Source organism: Myxine glutinosa, chromosome 6 (assembly GCF_964187855.1).
Source record: "Myxine glutinosa chromosome 6, kmMyxGlut1.1, whole genome shotgun sequence".
In the NCBI taxonomy this organism is placed as follows: domain Eukaryota; kingdom Metazoa; phylum Chordata; class Myxini; order Myxiniformes; family Myxinidae; genus Myxine; species Myxine glutinosa.
Genome location: NC_136266.1, coordinates 106,038,156 through 106,056,015, shown reverse-complemented (window position 1 = coordinate 106,056,015; position 17,860 = coordinate 106,038,156). Strand labels below are relative to the sequence as shown.

Below are 17,860 nucleotides of genomic sequence, written 5' to 3'. Positions count from 1 at the left end.
ATCTTCTTCAGAAAGGTCCGCTGAAGAGACTGAACCTCACCATGTGTACAGAAGGCAGATCCATTTGGAACCTGGGACTGACTCTTACGCGATCTTAGCGGGGAAAGGAAAGGCGAAACCATCAAATCCCCTTCACGTTATATTTGTGTCAAACCTCTCCATGTCAGTACCCTCCCCGACATCTCCAACAAGCCTGCTTTCTTCCAAGCAAAGCCCTTCTCCAGCATCCCTCCACTGCATGTCCCCCTTTCTGCATTCCCCCTCTCCAATGTTCCCACTTATCCACCTTCTCCAATGTTCCCACTCATCCACCCTCTCCAATGTTCCCACTTATCCATCCTCTCCAATGTTCCCACTCATCCACCCTCTCCAATGTTCCCACTTATCCACCCTCTCCAATGTTCCCACTCATCCATCCTCTCCAATGTTCCCACGCATCCATCCTCTCCAATGTTCCCACTCATCCATCCTCTCCAATGTTCCCACTTATCCATCCTCTCCAATGTTCCCACTTATCCACCCTCTCCAATGTTCCCACTCATCCATCCTCTCCAATGTTCCCACTCATCCATCCTCTCCAATGTTCCCACTTATCCACCTTCTTCAATGTTCCCACTTATCCATCCTCTCCAATGTTCCCACTCATCCATCCTCTCCAATGTTCCCACTCATCCACCCTCTCCAATGTTCCCACTCATCCACCCTCTCCAATGTTCCCCCTCATCCATCCTCTCCAATGTTCCCACTCATCCATCCTCTCCAATGTTCCCACTCAGCCACCCTCTCCAATGTTCCCACTCATCCATCCTCTCCAATGTTCCCACTAATCCATCCTCTCCAATGTTCCCACTCATCCACCCTCTCCAATGTTCCCACTCACCCCACTCTCTCCAATGTTCCCACTCACCCCACTCTCTCCAATGTTCCCACTCACCCCACTCTCTCCAATGTTCCCACTCACCCCACTCTCTCCAATGTTCCCACTCACCCCACTCTCTCCAATGTTCCCACTCACCCCACTCTCTCCAATGTTCCCACTCACCCCACTCTCTCCAATGTTCCCACTCACCCCACTCTCTCTAATGTTCCCACTCACCCCACTCTCTCCAATGTTCCCACTCACCCCACCCTCTCCAAGGTTCCCCCCCTCGCCCCACCCTCTCCAAGGTTCCCCCCCTCGCCCCACCCTCTCCAAGGTCCCCACCCTCACCCCACCCTCTCCAAGGTTCCCCCCCTCGCCCCACCCTCTCCAAGGTCCCCCCCCTCGCCCCACCCTCTCCAAGGTTCCCCCCTCGCCTTACCTACCTCTCTCCCAATGGCAAATCTTCCTTTCTGGATGTGGTGATGACCCACTTCCCCACCCATGTATCTTGCTTGTCCTCTGCCCCAATTGGCTCATTTGATCATGTGCTTGTGAAGGTCAACATCTCTCTGGCCATTCTCAGAGAACAGCTCCTGCCCCAGCGCCAGCAAATCTGGCAACTGAAGAGCTGGCAGTTCACTCGAGCAAACTGGCAGGGACTGCCATCATACTCCAGGACTGGTCTCCTATATCTACTGCCCCCGATATTAATTCAACCTGGGAATTCTAGCACAGAAACCTGCTCTCTCATGCACAGATTCCTCCCATCTTGTCTTCAGTTAGCTTACCCATCCTCTCACTCCTGGTACATTGAATGCTGTGGTGAGGCAGTTGCTTTAAAACAACTTGCATTCTCCTCCTGGAAGGCAAATCTGACCGAAGGCAATCTCAGATCATTCCACAAAGCTCTCAACAAATGTGCCTACACTCAGGAGAGCCAGAAAACAACATCTGTCCAACCTCAAGAATGAGCTTTCAAACTCCGCTCGTTAGAAAGCTGAATGGCTCAATTATACGTTTGCTTCCGTATCTTGTGTCCCAACTCCTCACTCTCGGTATCCACTTACCTGCGTATCAAACTGCTCCTAGATTCTGCCTTTTGCACCTGAGAAAGTGGAGAATGTTCTTTCAATCCTCGACTCTCACTCAGCTATTGAACCAGACGGCATCAGCTCACGTGTCTTAAAATCCTGCTCTGTTGCGCTTTCCCATCCTCTTTCTGACCTTTTCACCCTGTCAATGTGAATGCTTGGAAATCCACCAACATCACGACACAGCAACCATCACAGCAACCTTCAAAAAGGAGCAAAAACTGATCTCTTCAACTACAGACTAATCAGCTTACTTCCAATCATCAAAAAGGTCATGGAATCAATCATCGCAGTCGATAGAAAATCCTTGTGGTCCACCGGTATTTCATGGCACTCCTCAGGAGGAAGTGCTGGATCACTCACAGTGCATTGTGTGCACGAGCTGGATACGGCCACTGGTATTATATGGGTGAGCGAGTTAAAATTTGTCTGTTACCTGTCGGTATTTGGAGGGCTTTTAAAGGGAAAAAATTATTTGAAGAGTCTTGGCAGGTATGATCACTACTGGTCATTCACGTAGATAGAATGATCAATTTCTGATCATTATAATCAGTGATACGCAGATTGAGAATTAGTGATTGGATAACTATTGACCAATCATGAATACTGAAACAAAGAGAAATAAAGGTTGTGTACATGGGTTGTTGATGTCAACATGCTTCGGTGACATCCAAGTTACCGTCTAGTTTTTCCACAAGACTTGTTACTCCCGCTAGGGAGTAATGCATTCGATCGTGTCCGTGTGTGTGTGTGTTCGTATGTTCGTGAACAAGATATCTGAAAAAGTTCTGAACGGATTTGGATGAAAGTTGGTGGGATGATTGCCCTTGGGATAAGGAAGAATTGATTCGTTTTTGGTGAAGCTCAGGATATTATTCCTGATCCAGGAATTTTTTGAAGGATTTATTACCATTGGAAGATAGGGCTCATTTTATTATTAATATTGTTGCGGATCTCGGATTAAGGCGTTCCCCTTACCGAGGGGGGTTTAATCCCCTCGTCTATTAAGCTGGCTGTCCGAGTCCTAGAAGATATCGCGCTCCTTTTCGGGGTTGAGATTGACCAGGGTGACTGGTCAATGGGTTCCCAGATACCTTCGCCAACCTCGCCGCAAAGCAGGGCACTACTTCTGCCCGAGCCACGGACAAGATGGAATGTTGCCGAGCGGTTTAGCAATCCGAAGCTCGAGCCGTCAGCGGCAGTCTAAACCCGATTATAGCGGTTCCTATATTGTGCCACCGATATTCAATTGGGGACAGGACGCAAGCGATCGGATGAGGAACCAAATTAAAGCAAGAACAAATATAATTTATTAATTATGTACAAGAAACCCGAAGAGGAAATGAAAGAAGGGTATAGAAGAAGAAGCAGTGACACAGGGCAGCCTTAAACAGTCTTATATTATCACACGCTCAGGACAGTACAAACACACTTCCACGAATGGGGTGGTGGTGGTGGGAAGGAAGAGAAGGGTCCAAGCAGATGGTTCCAGGCTCCGGGTCCGCCGCGAAGAATGGCAGGCAGCTTCGCGTGTCGTTGGCGCACGACCGGACCTTACATATGCGAGGGGCGGGGATGCTGCGTGCGTATAGCGTGCCGAATGCTCTCAAACCAAACGGCAGTTCATATCAACGATGGTTCCAAGCGATCCTCTGCGCAGTGTTCTTATCATCCGCCGTCTCTGCGCTGTTCTCTCAATCGCAACGGTTCCCTGCGCAGTTCTTCATCAATGGCCTCCCCTCGCGCATCTCCCTAGAGGGCTTGGCGCCTGCGCTTTTATAACCTGCTTAGAAATCAAGCCGTGCTTCATCGAGCCATGCCTATTAACGAGCTCACCTCAGCCCTGGTTGGCTGGTGGGGCTTACCGGCCACGCCCTGGTGGTGAGTTGACGTGGCCACACCTCGTTCTTGCCGCCCCGCCCCCTTCTTCTACAAGCCTGACCTCGTGTTCAATGGCGGCTTGAGCCAGGCAGCGAACACTACTGGCAAGCCAAGGAACACAATTTGGAGGAAGGCTACGCCGCAATATGAATTGACAAGGGGACCTACTCTTATTTAATTAATACAACGCAGATTCAACTATTGGGAACAGATCCTTACCTGAAACACATACTAACGAAATAACTAAAGAAGAAGCCTATGGTATGCTACGTGTTGCTCGTGGCCTAACTAGGGTGCGACCTTTGACCTTTACACCAAAAATGGGAGTATTTACAGGGGATTATTTATAAGGGAATATTCCAAATATTTACAAAGTGGAGGGTTCTAAAAACCACAACACTGCACCCTCATTACCTCCAGGGCCGTCCCGGCCCGACAGAACTTTAACTTCGTGTGACTCAGGTGTGGTAACCCTGTACTATTAACTTCACCCTAAGTGCGACATTTTTAAATCAACTAAGTATGTCCCACCTGCTGCGTTGCATTCTATGTAACAGATTCACGCCCACAGGATAACCGAATCACGGAATTGTCTTCAAAACTAAACATTGACGGTGGGGAGCATTATTTACAAAGACACTATTTGGTATTTACAAACGCGAACCCAGGACCTGTCTTTTGGGAAACAAAAGAAGATGCTTTGAAAAGAGGAAAGGCATGCACTCCACTGCACCGATACCACCAGCACCAATAAGCACCAAAAAACAAAAAGCACCAAAAGCACCAACATGCACAAAAAGCACCATCTGGTGCACAGTCATCACATTTCAAGAATAATGATGCCTTGCGACGTCTTATCTGGTGGGCCGATGGTTCTGGACGACTTCTTTGCTTGCGGCCTAGTTGGTACTAAAAGGAAGGCACAAACCATGTCCATTTCTTTAATTATGGCCAGCAGGGGCCAACTAAGGTGGTACACCTGCATGGCTTAGGTGCCACCTTTACCGTGGTCCGCAAGCAAGATCTCATGGCCACAATGGCCGGTCCCCAGCAGAGGTGCCAGGCCCCAAATTGTGGGGTCCATGAATGTGGTGCTCGGCCACGGACCTGTGGTCCATACAGTGTGGTGCTCGGCCACAACAACGTGCGGTCCATAAGTGTGGTACCGGTCCAGGCAGGCAGCAGCGACGGTGCGGGCACACAACTACGATGCCTGCACACTTTCCCCTCAGTACCCAAAGACCACGGTCCATGAGTGGGGAAGGGAGACAAAGCAGGGTTAGCGGGGTGCAAGGGCGCAAGAGTACACGTTAACACAAGGTAATGCAGAGGTGAGGTGCGCAGGAGAACAAGCCGAGAAAGCTCGTCCCTACCGTACGTCCTCCCCCCCCCACCCCCCTGTCACCTAATCTACCCTTGCCCTTACCCCGTATTTATACAATTTACAAATTCGTCGCTACGTCTTGTCTTCCCCATAGCTCCCCTCTATACCAAATTCGTCATCAATCCCAATTTCTCATTAATCCCTCTATTCCGAATTTACCATCAATCCCTCATAAGGAGGAAGAGATGGAACAATGAGCACAATGTCACCCCCACGTCATGATGCGTCTTACATACCAGACATTTGCAAAAAACGGTGGTGTGGAGTCCTGTCACCTTGGTGAGTGGATGCAGATGGTGCGAAGAGACTTTCAATCCTAACTATACTCTAAATGACATTAACACTCTTTACACTACCCGGGGTCTTTCCCTGCCAAACCATTGGCCATTTTACACTATGTGGTTCTAAAAACCGAACTCCCATTGACCAAACTGTGGTGCTCACCAATTTGGGGTCTCACTCCTCCGATTCTTCACCCTGTGCCCTCACACAATTTCCGGGCTGGGTCGTGTGGCGCTCCCAGCAGGTCCGCTCACCTGCACACCTCCGCCACTGCAGTTGTCTCCCGAGCTTACCTACTCCTTACCCTAACCTACCTGGGGAAGGCCCTCTGGCGCTCTCACCCCCTACCGCCCTCTCTGGCGTCAGGCTACCCGGGTCCGTCCTCCGGATCCTCGGGCCCCATTGAACAACTACTGGTTCCCAGAGCCTACCTGCGGCCTCACCTGGCCGACAGACTAACAGTGGCGGAGTGCCCATTTAATCACACTCACTAACAGGCCACATGCCCAGCCAATTTACTCACACTAATGCACCCCTCAAGCAGTACTCTGCTACTCTCGCACCACAGATGCCAATATCCAACCACAATTTACCTACTCCCGCTACCTAACTTTTAAACTACCCTGCCTGGGTACTCGTGGAGGGGTCCATCCTTCCCCATCCACTCCTTTCGCACCAACCACTCCACTCCACGTATTCCACACTACTCACTCCACACACCTTTTGTCTCGCACCCCATTTATTTCCACTCACCAAATGTCTTGCACACCATTTTGTGCTCACACACCTTCATCTTTTTTGTTTCGCACACCTTTTGTGCTCACACACCTTTTCCCTCCATTCACTAACCCGTGCAATCCCGATTGTGATGGGTGTCCGCTCTCACAAATTTTCACTCTCCCGATTGTGATGGGTGTCCGCTATCACAAATTTTCACTCCCCCAATTGTGATGGGTGTCCGCTATCACAAATTTTCACTCTCCCGATTGTGATGGGTGCCCACTCTCACAAATTTTCACTCTCCCGATTGTGATGGGTGTCCACTCTCACAAATTTTCACTCTCCCGATTGTGATGGGTGTCCGCTCTCACAAATTTTCACTCTCCCGATTGTGATGGGTGTCCGCTCACAGATTTTCACTCAATCCATTCCACTCCATCCATTTTCAATCCATTCCATACTCCATTTATTCCAGACCATTCATTCCATGCAACCATTCTCACTTGCCACCTGTATTCCACTTGCACACCTGGTGCCCACACACCTGGTGGCACTTGCACACCTGGTGGCACTTGCACCCTCCTTCCCTCCAGGACCATTCACTCAATACAATACACTCAACTCAATGCACAATCACACCTTTCACAATACTCTGCTCAATCACTTCCTACACACACACACACTGCATCATCTGGCTACCTGGTTTCCCTCTAACTTAGTGCTTCCCGTCTTCCCTTATACTATTGCACATCCTACGTCGTTATCATCCAAACTAATCTACCTACGTCCCCTACTACAGGTATGATGTCGCTACTTAAATCTACAGTTACCTATGGTCATTTCTAAACCCTAACATTATCCAAGCCCTCCCTGGCTAGGTTTTCACCGCCATAACCCATAAACTATAGCTCCTTTGCCCCCGACGTGACGCGAATGATAAAACTACCATTCGCCATCACTAACACTACTATCATCAATCGTCCACTACTCTGAGCCTCTCGGTACGTCAATGCATTTTCAAAGCTCGGCGTTGCAAAGCCGAGCAATGAATACGGGTGGTTTGGTCTACTGTAGGTTGGGTCCGTCCGGCACTCGATTCAGGGGAGGAGGTTTCGTCGGGCCAAGGCTCAAGGCAACATCCCTACGCAAGGCCTTGCGCTGCCAAGCGCGATGGCCCAGCTTTGCCCAGGTGGAGCACCGCCACCACAAGGGGGCGCCACTCCGACCCCTCCTCCTTCCTCTCGAACCGGGCCGCCCGCTTTGCCTGGCAAAGCGCGGACTCGACCGTGCAGGGCAGGGCCCGGCCCGAATCGTGCACGACGCTCCGAACAGGAGCGACGCGACACCAACCCCCGCCGGCTCCCGCAGCACACACCGCCCGGCACGGACCGAGGGCTCGCGTCGGCTAAACGTCAGTCTGAACGCTGTCCCGGTTAATGTCGATGCTCCCTTCGCATGCTCACACCACGCGTTCCTTTTTACATTCTCATTCGCACACCAAGTCATCCTCACGCACTCCGCACATTCCATCACCGCACTCTCTCCTCATGCACACTCTCCCGGTAGGTACTCCATACCACTCACGGGTGTGTACTCCCGCATACACCCACTCACGCGCTCCACCACCAACTCAGGTGTGCCTTCTCGCACACACGCCACCACCAACGCACACTCCGTCGCACTCCGTACACTCGGTTTCGCACATACCCTCCGACGTGCATTCGCTCTCACACCCGGTATCACTCCCATACTCTGTCACACACTCACTCTTCGACGCACACTTTTTCCTCACACGCACGCCATTTTCTCTCACACCACTCACAAGGGACCCTCCACAAATGCCCGGGTGCCGTCTCGATCCCAAGCGCGCGAAAAACCCTCTCGCGCCAAACATTCTCCTGCAAAATCTCCCCGCACAATATACAGCCCGACTCACCTGGGCGCTTCTTCCTCCTCGCTCCAACACCACCTGCAAATCTTTATAAGGATTAAGCATGGCGTCATGATGCGAGCACGGGCTTTGCACATATTCCATCTCTTCACCCCGCGAGTGCTTTTCTACGTCTGCGGTCTCTCCAATTTCCATTTCCACTATTGGTTCGGTTTCTTTGCCAATTTGAATTAATTCTTTTCCTTTATTTTCTTTTCCCTCGACGACCGCTGGCTCTAATAAAATTTTATCTTCTACCTCGGCGGTCGCCGGCTTCCCCATACCCCGGGTCGCGATCTCTATCCCGGTCCACCCGGCTGTGCCTTGCTCCAACTCACTTCTCCCGCGCTCCTCACACCGCGCTACCTCGTCACATACCCCCACAACCATTCCGCCCGATCTGCAATCAATGCTCTTCCCACATTCTTTTATCTGGCCACCTATTTCGTTTCTAACCCCTTCAAGTAGATTTCCAATCTCCGTTTGTATGACTGCCTGCAGCTGCGCCATGAGGACTTGCATATCTATCCCTCCCGCTTGTGCAGAGGGCGCGGCCCTCGTCGCCATGTGCGAGGCGCCGCCATTTTGTGTGGCCGTGACCATGTGCGAGGCGCCGCCATCTTGTGTGCCTGCAACCCACCTCTACCGCACCTTCCTCGACCTCCTCTTCTATTTCTCCCACCTCTTCCCTGGGGTCCTGGGTCGATTCAACCTCTTCCTCTTCTATCTCCCCCACTGGCATCTGACCACCTTGACCATCCATGGCACGATATAAATTTGGTTGTTAAATACTAAATTTCGGCCGCCCGTAATTTTGACCAAATTTTTAAGATGGATTAAAAAATTTGGTTTGGGTCCAATCCCACTCCCCGACACCAATTGTTGCGGATCTCGGATTACGGCGCTCCCCTTACCGAGGGGGGTTTAATCCCCTCGTCTATTAAGCTGGCCGTCTGAGTCCTAGAAGATATCGCGCTCCTTTTCGGGGTTGAGATTGACCAGGGTGACTGGTCAATCGGTTTCCAGATACCTTCGCCAACCTCGCCGCAAAGCAGGGCGCTCCTTCTGCCCGAGCCACGGACAAGATGGAATGTTGCCGAGCGGTTTAGCAATCCGAAGCTCGAACCGTTAGCGGCAGTCTAAACCCGATTATAGCGGTTCCTATATCGTGCCACCGATATTCAATTGGGGACAGGACGCAAGCGATCGGAAGAGAGGAACCAAAGTAAAGCAAGAACAAATATAATTTATTAATTATGTACAAGAAACCCGAAATGGAAATGAAAGAAGGGAATATACAAGAAGAAGAAGAAGCAGTGACACAGGGCAGCCTTAAACAGTCTTATATTATCACACGCCCAGGACAGTACAAACACACTTACACGAATGGGGTGGTGGTGGTGGGAAGGAAGAGAAGGGTCCAAGCAGATGGTTCCAGGCTCCGGGTCCGCCGCGAAGAATGGCAGGCAGCTTCGCGTGTCGTTGGCGCACGACCGGACCTTACATATGCGAGGGGCGGGGATGCTGCGTGAGTATAGCGTGCCGAACACTCTCAAACCAAACGGCAGTTCGTATCACCGATGGTTCCAAGCGATCCTCTGCGCAGTGTTCTTATCATCCGCCGTCTCTGCGCTGTTCTCTCAATCGCAACGGTCCCCTGCGCAGTTCTTCATCAATGGCCTCCCCAAGCGCATCTCCCTAGAGGGCTTGGCGCTTGCGCTTTTATAACCTGCTTAGAAATCAAGCCGCGCTTCATCGAGCCATGCCTATTAACGAGCTCACCTCAGCCCTGGTTGGCTGGTGGGGCTTACCGGCCATGCCCTGGTGGTGAGTTGACGTGGCCACACCTCGTTCATGCCGCCCCGCCCCCTTCTTCTCCAAGCCTGACCTCGTGTTCAATGGCGGCTTGAGCCAGGCAGCGAACGCTACTGGCAAGCCAAGGAACACAATTTGGAGGAAGGCTACGCCGCAATATGAATTGACAAGGGGACCTACTCTTATTTAATTAATACAACGCAGATTCAACTATTGGGAACAGATCCGTACCTGAAACACATACTAACGAAATAACTAAAGAAGAAGCCTATGGTGTGCTACGTGTTGCTCATGGCCTAACTAGGGTGCGACCTTTGACCTTTACACCAAAAATGGGAGTATTTACAGGGGATTATTTATAAGGGAATATTACAAATATTTACAAAGTGGAGGGTTCTAAAAACCACAACAATATTATCTTCTTCTATATATTCTTCTATATATTCTATATATGTATTCTTCTATATCTATATATATATATACAAACTTGGCATTTAATATGGAATTTTTTTTTTTTCTTGACTTGGGTTTACTTTCTGAACTCGGTATATCAATCTGGTGAGTTTCTTTGATGCTTCGGTGATTTCTTTGGTAAAAGAACCATGTCACTGATTGTCTGTCGCAGCAAGAAGTCAATAACAGGATTATATCACAGGTGGCATGACAAAATGTACGGACAGGTACATGTGACGATTGGCTTCACAATCGGGTATATAAGGGTTGTTGCGTTCTGTATTAGTGGAAAACAACTGCTGCACGTCTACAAAAGTTATTGCCGCTTCCCCTGGAGATGGTCCGTCAACTCGACAATGCTGTTTGTCATTTAGTGGTGACTTTACGAAATTCCGGCATGAAACAGCGTGCTATTGCTCGGCAGTATGGCATCACTCAAGGTCAGGTGTCAAATATTCTGAAACGAAATGCTCGGAGGGGTGTCCCTACTCCAATACCGAGGCCAGGACGTCCCCGCAGAACCACAAGGAGGGATGATCGCCAGCTGCACCGGTTAGTCTGCAATGGCCATACCAAGTCAGCTAATCGGCTTAGGGCTGAGTGGCAGCAACTGACAAACTGACAAATGTGCCTGTATCCAGAAGGCTAGTCAACCAACGACTGGTTCGAGCAGGCTATCGTGCCAGGCGTCCCCTGAGAAAGCCACGTCTGACCAGACAACACCGCCAGCGCCGATTGCAGTGGGCCAGAGAGCACCGTCAATGGCAGCCAGGACACTGGAATCGCGTGATCTTCAGTGACGAGTCTAGATTTCTGGTCTATCATCAAGATGGCCGCGTCCGAGTGCGCAGACAAGTGCATGAAGCCTACAACGAAGATTGTATAGTACCAAGAGTCCAAGCTGGAGGTGGTGGGGTGACCGTTTGGGCTGCTTTTCATACAGGGGGCAAAACTGACCTGGTTGTTCTGATTGGAAACCTGAACCAGTTCAAGCACAGGGCCATTCTGGAAGAAACATTGCTTCCATTTGTTCGTGCAGCCTTTCGAGGAAACTTTGTCTTCCAAGATGACAATGCACGGCCTCATCGTGCTCGCATGATCCAACACTTTCTTGCTGACCGTGGTGTAGAGCATATGGAGTGGCCTGCCATGTCCCCGGATATGAATCCGAGAGAGAACGTGTGGGCAGAATTAACGCGTCAAATCGACAACTTGGACCAGCAGCCTGCCTCTGTGCGTGAATTGCAGCAGGCTATTGTAACTGCATGGCAAGCGATTCCTGTCCAAACCTTGGCAAATCTCGTGAACAGCATGCCTCAACGTGTACGTGCTCTCCTGAATGCTCGTGGGGGTTACACAAAGTACTGAACTGTAATTTTACTGTCCGTAATCCCAATCATAATTTAACTTTTGTTTTTGTTAAAAAAAAATTTGGCTGATGTGCAAAATAAAGAGATACTTCTGGAAAACGCACATAAGTTTAACACAGTAATGTCCGTGAATTGAGTTCGATATCAGTTTACATCACTTTCAAGGATCAATTTATTTGCTTCGAAATGTCAAATGTGGTTTTTGTTTCTTTTAAAGGTCACATTAACAAAATCTAGAATAATTTCAACATAATTCCAATTAACTTTTGGTTCTAAGTCATCTTGAAAAGTAAGTTCACCCCCACAAAAAAAATATTCCATATTAAATGCCAAGTCTGTATAAAAGACAAGTTGTTGTTTGTTTGTTTGTCTGCGCATTCTCTGACAGTTAGGGCCTACTTTATTTTTCATTGATTGTTTTGGGGAGAGGGGATGTTCAACAAAACGTACGATTCCAACTTGACCCACGGCGGGAGTATGCGCTCTACTGAATGGCCTTCTAGTTTAACATTTAATAATTTGCCAAAAAAAGGAAAAGGAAAAGTAACAGAGCAATGCCCAGGAAAGAATCGTGACAATTTGCCGATAAACTAGATAGATAGGTTATTGGTTGAATTTACTCATCATGAAGTATGAAACGACAATCTTACAATAAGTGAAATTGAACATGAGAAAGAGGAAAAAGGGGTAGCACGTGGCCGATTCGACCATGTGAAATTTGTCAATTTACTGACATCCAAAGGCAACAACCTTCAGTGATGTAATTCATTTTACTTTCAGGGTGAAAGAGGTTTTTGGGGCTCAGATTTTATGAGTAAAACTGTGGATTGTGAGGAGGAAGTTCAATGTCCCATTTAAGTGAAATAAATTCGATAATCACGACCTACGATTTACAATCGATCCATTAAATGTTCGATTGTCTCAACAATTTTGATCTATTAACACCTTAAAAATCACCATCTATATAATCTATATATACTCACGATATAATCAAAATCAACATGTGACCTGCTGTAGTCAATCGAAAAACGAAATCACAAATGTCACATGATCAAAGTTGCCTTTACATAAAAAATAAAGAGTAAAACAATGGTATTACCAAATAAGTGCCAATAGACAAGTCTAAAATAGGAGAGAACACAATTATTTTCATATTTTTGTGCAAAATACATACCTTCTCCTCCAAGAAAATATAAAATGCCATGAGGGTGAGGAAGTGGAAGTAGCCGACGTGACGATCATGTGCCTGGATAAAGAAAACAAGCTTACAGGATGTGGCAACACCATCCTCCCAAAAATCAACTCGATATAATCAAACCTTGTCGTTACGTGTCCACGAGTGGTGTGACCGACATCATTTGGTTCTTAATGTCAACAAGCGTTACGCCTAGGTCCCCCGTCGGTGAAGTGATGTGAGTTGACAAAGTGGAAGACGCAGAAAACATGCTTTGATATGATATTTCGCTCACAAGGTTCAGACATACATGGAGGCGGCCATCTTGGATTTTGACGTGGCGACCCAATTTTCAATAGCGTTCTTCCTTATGACGAGACACACCCACACACCAAATTAGAAGTTGGTACTTCGCTTATTTTTCAAGATATTCATCTCACAAGGTTCAGACATACATGGCGGCGGCCATCTTGGATTTTGACGTGGCGACCCAATTTTAAACAGCGTCGTTCCTTGTGCCTAGATACACCCACACACCAGATTAGAAGTTGGTACTTCGCTTATTTTTCGCGATATTTCGCTCACAATGTTCAGACATATATATGGTGGCGGCCATCTTGGATTTTGACGTGGCGACCCAATTTTCAACAGCGTTCTTCCTTATGCCGAGATACACGCACACACCAAATTAGAAGTTGGTACTTCGCTTATTTTTCAAGATATTCATCTCATAATGTTCAGACATACATGGCATCAGACATACATGGCGGCGGCCATCTTGGATTTTGACGTGGGTTGCACCCACACACCAAATTTGAATGCGGTCCTTCGCTTACGCATGCACACACGCCCGCACGCAAACACGCACGCACGGACGGACGGACGGATGGATGGACGGACACGGACGGAGGGGAAAGCCATAGTCCCCCTTTCGCTACGCTGTGCGACGGGGGACAACAAAGGGCCCAAAAAAATACTTTATAGTTAGACAAAATCCCTCTCACCCTTAAACCTTACTGGATAAATCAAGAGAGGATAACAGTACCAACAAGCGTTACGCCGAGGTCCCCCGTCGGTGAAGTGATGTGAGTTGACAAAGTGGAAGACGCAGAAAACATGCTATGATATGATATTTCGCTCACAAGGTTCAGACATGCATGGAGGCGGCCATCTTGGATTTTGATGTGGCGACCCAATTTTCAATAGCGTTCTTCCTTGTGCCTAGACACAGCGAAACACCAGATTAGAAGTTGGTACTTTGCTTATTTTCCAAGATATTTCACTCACAAGGTTCAGACATATATATGGTGGCGGCCATCTTGGAGTTTGACGTGGCTACCCAATTTGCAATAGCGGTCTTCCTTATGCCGAGGTACACCCACACACCAAATTAGAAGTTGGTACTTCGCTTATTTTTCAAGATATTCATCTCACAAGGTTCAGACATACATGGCGGCGGCCATCTTGGAATTTGACGTGGCGACCCAATTTTAAACAGCCTTCTTGCTTGTGCCTAGATCCACCCACACACCAGATTAGAAGTTGGTACTTCGCTTATTTTTCAAGATATTTCGCTCACAAGGTTCAGACATATTGTTGTGGATATGAGAATGTTTTTTTTTTTTATTGTTGTGGTAAAATGTTGTTGTAAAAGGTTGTTGTAAAATATCACCCCTCCTCCCTCCGTTTGTGGTTGTATAAAGGTCAAAGGGCATTCCCGTAGTTAGTCCATAAAACATACATGCAGGACACGATATATCTTTTTTGACAGTTATATCCTTATTATGTGTATTAGTGTAAGGCTGTGTCTTCCATTAATTGAAATACTCCATTGCACCAGTGAAAGAGATAGATTCCCTTCATTCCCACTCCCAACACTTCCATTCCCCCCTTTCCGTCAATTGCAATTCGCATTGCCAACTGCATGTTGGGCGGTTTTCCCTTCATCCGCCATTGACCACGAGGCAGGGTTGGGGGAAGGAAGGCGGGTCCCCACCTCGTCAGAGAGGGGAGGAGTGAGCCGGCCCCACTCGACCAACCATGAACAAGGGGTTTGGCTTGAGAGGGCGGGGAGAGAACGTTTGGGGGAGGTTCGCAAAGGTTGAGGGGCGGGGCCTATATAACCCACGGCGGGGGGTGTTCCCAGAGGAGATGCACTTTGAGTTGGTCACAAAGAGTTGGTCGTCAAGAGAGAGTCGTGAAGAGTCAGTCAGTGGAGTCGGTGGTCAGTTGGTTGCGGTGAGGAGTCGGTGGTGGCGGTCAGTGGTTGCGTTGGTTGCGGTGAGGAGTCGAGGAGGGAGGAGATCAGAAGACAGGAAGGCCTTGAGTTGGACTAAGCAAGAGAGGAAGTTGTTGGACTGGGTGGGACTAAGCAAGAGAGGAAGTTGTTGGACTGGGTGGGACTAAGGAAGAGAGAGAAAGAGTCCTGAAGCTTGTGAGGGAAGGAGAGAGAACCCGTCACACCAACCCCCCAAGCTCCGCGTTGGCTCCACCAAGCGTTCACCTCCACCAAGGCTCCACCCAGGCTCCGCGTTGGCTCCACCAAGCGTTCACCTCCACCAAGGCTCCACCAAGCTCCGCGTTGGCTCCACCAAGCGTTCACCTCCAGCCATCCACCTCCTGCCATTCCTGTCATTCCCCGTGTGAGTCAGTGTCTTTGTTTGTTCCGTCCTGGGAATAAGTTAAGTCTGTATAACTATAAGCTTGTATTTGCACTGTGTCACCTGCGTCTTATGTGTTGTAAATAAACCTTGATTGCTCCTTTTTGCGTGTGTAAATAATAAATCCAATTACTCTTCTGTCCGTCTTCTCGTTTTATTCCTTTTCCTCTTGCATTTCGTCGTTTTCGTCTTTTTCCCAGATTGGGCAGCTGCGGTGCGATACGGCCAAAGTTCTGGGTGAATCGGGTGAGTCAGGGATCCTGTAACGGTCGCGGCAATACCACCGCTCGGTAAATAACATCTTAATCCGCGATCAGTAACAATTGGTTGTCTGGAGTTGGATTCGGACCTGGGACTAAATTTGTTAGGCCCAAATTTTGGAACACCAATTGTGTTAAGTAACAATTGGTGTCTGGGAGTGAGATTCGGGGCCCGAACCAAATTTTTAAAACATCTAGGAAAAAATTTGGTCAAAAATTTGGAGCGGCCGAAATTTGTTTTGTTTTACAAAACCTGAACTTTGAAATCGCGCCATGGCTGGTCAAGGCGACGGGATGCCGGTGGGAGAGATAGGGGGTTTAGGAGTAACCCAGGATCAAATGGAGGGGAGCGATGAGGAGGCGGTTGAGGGAGTATCAGGTGCACAAAATGGCGCTCTCGCGCACGTGGTTACAGCGGCACCAAATTTAGCCACGCCCATGGTCGCGGCAGCCGAGCCAGAGATGCCAGAGTACGTGCGAGTCTTTATGATTGAAATGATGGCAAAAATGAGGGCTCAGAGTGAGCAAATTAAGGCTCAGACTGAGCAAATTGAAGCAACAACGAAAGAAATGAGGGCCGATATGGAGAAAAGGGAGCAGAGGGACAGAGACCGCAAGTTGGGCGAAAGGGTCCCACGGGTGCACGACGAGGTAAAGCGGGTCGAAAAGCACTGGTTGAGCGAAGCGGAGGAAAGCACGGGTACAATGACGGGGGTAGAAATCGCGACACGGGGTTTGGAAAAGCCGGCGACCGCTGAGGTAGAGGAGGGTGTTTTATTAAAGCCAACGGTCATCGAGGTGAGTAAAGAAAAAGCGGAAGTGGGCATTGAAATTGAAGAGATGACGGAGGTAGCCCGGGAATTGCAGGGAGAAATGGAAAATGTACAAAGTCCCTGCTCAAATCATGATGATGTACTTGCTAATCCAAATGGAAGTTTACAGGTTCGCGTGGAGAAAAGGATCCCCCAGGTGAGTCGTGCTGTTGTGTATTGTGCTGGGAGATTTTGTAAGAGGATGTTTAGCGACAAAAGAATTTTCGCGCGCTTGGGATCGAGGAAGCATCCGGGCGTTGGTGAAGGGTCCCGTGTGAGTGGAAATGGCACGCGTGGGAGGAAAAAGTGTGCGTCGGCGAGTGGGTGTGTTGTAAAGTGTGGGAGTGAAACCGAGTCCGAGCGAGAATGCACGTCGGTGTGTACGGGGTGTGACACAGGGAGTGAGAGCAATACGGAGTGTACGTGCGAGGGTGAGTGTGACACGGAGAGTAAGGTGGTGGTGGAGGGTGTGCGAGGAAGCACACCTGGGTTGGTGGAAGCGCGTGTGCGAGGGAGCACAGGGAAGCGCGGTGTGGTAAGTGTTACGGAGGACGTAACGGAGGAGAGGTGTGGACCAAAGTGTGCGCAAGAGTGTGCGCGAGAGGTGTGGTGTGTAACAGGGAGAGCGTTGGTGGAATGTACGGACGGCGTTGGAACGCCAGGTTTTGTGAGGGTGAAAGGGGTAGCGTATGCTTGTAAGCATGCAAGTAAAGCATCGACGGTAACCGGGTTAGTGGTTAGAGCGACGGATAGCCGATGCGAGCACTCGGTGCGCGGGGTGCTTTGTTGGGTGCGAGGCCCGGCGCGGATCGAAGCTGCGTCGCTTCTCTTCGAAGCGTCGTTGCCGATTCGGGCTTGGCCCCGCCCCGCACGGTCGAGTCCGGGCCTTGTTGGGCCAGGCGACCGGTCCGGTTCAAGGGCGAGTGGGAGGAAGTGGAACGGTGCCCCTTCGTGGGGACGGGGTTCCGACCGGGGGAGATTGAGCCATCGGGCCCGGGACCGCAAGGTGCCGCGCCGAGATGGTGCGTGGAGCCTCGGTCCAACCAAACCACCTCCCTTGAACCGAAAGCCGGACGGATTCAACCTGCAGGTGACCAAACCACCCGAATTCATTGCTCGGCTTTACGAAGCCGAGTTTAATGATGTCATGACGCACCGAGGCTAGG

General features: G+C 49.4%; 1 protein-coding gene across 6 annotated transcripts in view; it reads right to left on the bottom strand.

Annotated features, from left to right (window-relative positions):
- The window catches only part of LOC137430147 (folylpolyglutamate synthase, mitochondrial-like), a 78,228-nt gene that overhangs the window by 38,374 nt on the left and 21,994 nt on the right, over positions 1-17,860 (bottom strand). For all 6 annotated transcript variants that reach the window (XR_013623842.1, XR_013623843.1, XM_078780335.1 and 3 more), the window contains exon 7: positions 12,963-13,034. Coding sequence is in view for 4 of the 6 variants with exons in the window: in XM_078780334.1 (XP_078636460.1) it covers positions 12,963-13,034 (72 nt within the window). In the remaining 2 variants the exon portion in view is untranslated. The remainder of the gene's footprint in view (positions 1-12,962; positions 13,035-17,860) is intronic.